Genomic DNA, 3,829 nt, shown 5'->3' with positions numbered 1-3,829 from the left:
CCCGGACATCACATTCTGCGGCCGCCAAAAAATTTCCATGACAAGAAATTGTGCTGTCGTGCCGACATGGAGGTTGTGGATCACCGAGACAAAATCCAAAGAAAACCGAAACGGGATAGCGACACATAGGCTATCCCGTTACACTTTGTCGTAAGCTTTGCAAAGTTCAGCAATATGATCACGCGACTTATCTCTGCCGCCTGCACCGACTCGTTCGATACAATCACGACTATGCTCAGCATCATCATCACCCTTTCTGCAACTGTCGCTTATTATCATTTTTACTGCTTAGCGCCGATGACTGCGCCTAAAACTTGTTGCACGCGCGACGCGATTATTTTTGAAAGAACCTAGTACGCTATTTGAAAAAGCCCGATGGGCCAACAATCTTTCGCGTCATCGAAGTCCCTTTTCTCGCAAAGGGACAATCACCTCTTTTAAAAAATGATTAAGATAACATCCAGCCTTGCAAAAGCTCGTTGCCGTTAATTAATAGTATTAGGACGACCAACGCCAACGTGTCTTACTAAAAAAAAACTGTCAAGTTCATCCGCCCCCGCCACTTTATGGTAGTTGAATGCTTGAACCGCCCGTATGACTTCATAGGGGTCGACACGCCGCATGAGCTCCTCCTGGACCTCTTCCGCCGTGGCTGCGGGGAATCCGTTCTGCAACAACACGTGTGCCCGGTTATGCGCTTGGAATCTGTTAATACGATGTCCATACCGCGGAACTTTAAAACCTTCGTTTAACTAACTGCGTCAAGGGCTTTGTAAGTGTAAATTTGGTCGGGTCTAGGTCTTTGCCGAGATCGTCTACCGGCTTCAGGAGTGAATTCGCTTCGTCAAAACGAGAGCCGCACTTTCCGGATGACTAGAACGAACTGCCGCCGAGGCGATCGAGCGGAGGGCTTTGCAAGCTATTAGAAACCTCGGGTTGAATCGTATCGTGCTCAAGCCAAAGGCAATGGTGGAATGCGGCGAAGAAAATTCGCGGTTCGGTCGGTGATTAGGACAGTACACATTGACTACTCGAAAGCCGGCAAATTCGAGAGCCAAGAAGCAATTACTGCGCAAGGTGGACTATGTTGGCACTGTGGCACAGCGTTCAGATGAGGTCACTCCCGTATCAGCATGTACGCATACGCTGCCAGTCATTCGAATATCGGTTAAAGCAAAGAGGACATCCTACGGGACGTGAACATTTCGTCATCCAGTCGTGTAGTTAACGATATGACTCTTTGTCCGACTTCCTGCTACGGAATGCCTTCAGCCGCGTTTAGAGAATATGTCTGGGCTCCAAGCATCGTCGCGTCTGGATACGAAAACTGCTTTACCATGGTTAAGAGTTGAGCGGGCGGCCGTCTGGCCGGCCGAATCCATACCTTAGTACTGCTACGCCCCAAAAGAAACGGCACTTGGCTGGTTACAGGTTAAGATGCCCCGTGCTCCTGCCAAAGAGCAGACCACACGACTTGTGTCGCGGCATGGTCCCATGAGGCCTTGGGTGACTCGACACTCATCATGGCTTCTGGAGTCATCTAATTGTTGAACCCCCAGTTGTCCGCATGATGTGCTGGATATGTTGGACGTCAGCTAAAGTCATTGAATGAGCGTGCTTGTGAGCTGTCGGCTTGCCTTCTGGTGCCGGTGAAGTCTGAAAAACGATAGCTAGCTGGCCGTCTTGGCGAGGCAGCGTTTGCCAATATATTAGAGCGGCAAGCGACATTTGGTAAAGCTGCAGCTTGCGTCACGATCCTTGGCTCAAGACTGCTGACAGATCCAACCCATATAGGACATTTCGATCAACAGAGGCCATCGGAGTAGCCGAATCCACTAAGAAGGCGAGGAGTTCGGCATGTCGCTTATGTCGCTTTGGTTGCTGGGTATATAAGTGACAGTTCACTGATGTAACGACGTAGCTCCTTCAAATCCCTTTCCCATTCCAATAAGGAAGACCTTTGTCATATAAAGCCGTTATCTTGGGCTACTGGTCCAAAGAGCCCATGTCCATAGACTAGGGGGATCTCGCGTCTTCCGGAGTGCCGGCCGATATCTTTTGCGCCTTGCCTTGTCAGGGCCCGGTGTGGACAAAAGCCGAGTAGTGTTGCCTTCAAAAGCGAAAAGCAAGCGGCAGCTGAGGCCTCTGCGCATTTGACAAGTTGCAGTGATACCTGCGGGTTAAAAGAAAAGAGTTCGCCTCACTGCCGAGAAGAGGTAGTCCGGTACATTGAGTTGCTGGCCATCCATATTGCTAGCAACGACAAATATTTTTGTTGATGAAAGTTGGCTGCTATAGCCAAAACCTCGCTGCAGCCCCAAGTTTGCGGCGGGATATTTGCCTCGCGCTGGGATAGAGTTGCCGCGCATTCATCTAAGTACCAGATTAATTGCTGAAACGATTCACGGAAAGTCATGTCTCCCCACGTTGGTTGGTGGAGCTGGTTACTGAAGCTGTCGGGATGGAATAAGGGAACTGCTTGCTCATACCGAGGTGGCCTGCACCCTGCCATTGCGAACGTCAGCTTCCAGACAGATGATAATTTAAGCGAGGAATACACGAGTCCGTAAGTTTCAATTCGAGGGTCGCGTCGATATGATTTTCCAAACAAGCAGTCAAGCGACCGATGTCCGTAAAGCGAGTAATATCGTACACTCTTCTACGACGTATTCTAGCTGCGGCGCTGTCCGTACCCCATCTCGCCCGAGTTGGCGCGCCTATACCGAACTCGTCGCCGGCTGGTGGGCATTAGCGACTTGGTACACCTCCCGTTGAAATGAGACCGTTGCTATCGCATACATTTTTGCAGTGGCCCGGTCAAAAAATAAAAAGGATACTTTCCGCGCATCATTGTAGCTAATAGTCTTCGTGGCGTTGAGCATTTGGCGTCGCTCGTCCTTAATCACCCGTGTGCTTTCCACCACCAACAAATTGTCCTCCCGGATGGCACTTGTGCAGCTGAATTCCGAAGCTGCGGTATCTGCTCCCCTCTACCTGCCGCTGAAGTTTGTGGTAGAGGTGTAGTCGTTTCCGGGGACCGAGCACGCAAGTCTTCCTCTGACTAAAGGAGCGAGGTAGCTCCGCAACAAAGTGTTATCTATAGAGATGACATTTTGATTGGTAAAAATAGGTATTTATAATTAATACGATTAAATATAAATCAGTCTGAAAACTACTTCCTACTTGGTAAGTGCGCACGAGGAGCGGGATTACCGCTCCCGTGACGACACTTGATTTCCTGCTGGCTAGAGAAGCAGTAGTCTGTTTCGTACAGATTCTACCATCGCTGATGCGGTGGACTGACAGAAACAGTGATCTGCCCTGTGGTAGGAGAGCTAATGGTATATGTCCAAGACCCTGCGGATAGAACTGTCTCTCACAGGTCAATGGAAAAGCCTTAGTAAGGCGCTAGACGCTTTAAGATCAAAAGAGGAACTTCACTCAAGAAGTCAAGATAAACGTCTGCTTACAATACTTGTATCCGCGAGTCCACTGATGACCCGCCACTCGTCCTTTGTCTCCTCCTGTAAAAGGCACTCACGTAGGGCTGCCACAGGCCGCTGACAGAGCGCCTACAACGTCGCAATTGCGCCCTTGGTGCTCACCGATGAATTGACCATGTAATCCTGGAAGCGGCACTGCGCTTTCGATGACCCAGCGACCGAAGGGCTCGGCCTGGGCATGTGTCGAAGTTTCACCGCTACTCATTAAGTGGCGGCGTCCACGACCATTAATGCCGGATGATGCGGCTGTGCAAAATGGTTGAAAATGACCAACTGGTGTTGTGTAAGTCATTTGTGATGTGTGTGGCACGCTGCAATCCCGCATA

The 3,829-nt window shown here is 50.0% G+C and overlaps 3 protein-coding genes across 3 annotated transcripts; all 3 read right to left on the bottom strand.

The window, feature by feature from the left end:
- Positions 1-1,255: 1,255 nt before the first annotated feature.
- CCR75_008632 (uncharacterized protein) lies at positions 1,256-1,525 on the bottom strand (the record flags this gene model as incomplete). The annotated part of the gene is made up of 2 exons (XM_067966682.1): positions 1,256-1,421; positions 1,467-1,525. The coding sequence occupies 2 exons, from the start codon at positions 1,523-1,525 to the stop codon at positions 1,256-1,258; spliced, it is 225 nt and encodes a 74-aa protein (XP_067816897.1).
- A 224-nt stretch (positions 1,526-1,749) lies between these two features.
- Positions 1,750-2,369, bottom strand: CCR75_008633 (uncharacterized protein; the record flags this gene model as incomplete). The annotated part of the gene is made up of 3 exons (XM_067966683.1): positions 1,750-1,881; positions 1,991-2,173; positions 2,205-2,369. The coding sequence occupies 3 exons, from the start codon at positions 2,367-2,369 to the stop codon at positions 1,750-1,752; spliced, it is 480 nt and encodes a 159-aa protein (XP_067816898.1).
- Positions 2,370-3,537: 1,168 nt separating this feature from the next.
- CCR75_008634 (uncharacterized protein) lies at positions 3,538-3,795 on the bottom strand (the record flags this gene model as incomplete). Its single annotated transcript, XM_067966684.1, has 1 exon — positions 3,538-3,795. One exon carries the CDS (start codon positions 3,793-3,795, stop codon positions 3,538-3,540), a length of 258 nt encoding a protein of 85 aa, XP_067816899.1.
- Between the last annotated feature and the right edge of the window lie 34 nt (positions 3,796-3,829).

This window comes from Bremia lactucae, linkage group LG1, assembly GCF_004359215.1.
Source record: "Bremia lactucae strain SF5 linkage group LG1, whole genome shotgun sequence".
In the NCBI taxonomy this organism is placed as follows: domain Eukaryota; phylum Oomycota; class Peronosporomycetes; order Peronosporales; family Peronosporaceae; genus Bremia; species Bremia lactucae.
Note: the sequence above shows the minus strand (reverse complement) of the source record. Positions and strands in the feature narration are given on the sequence as shown.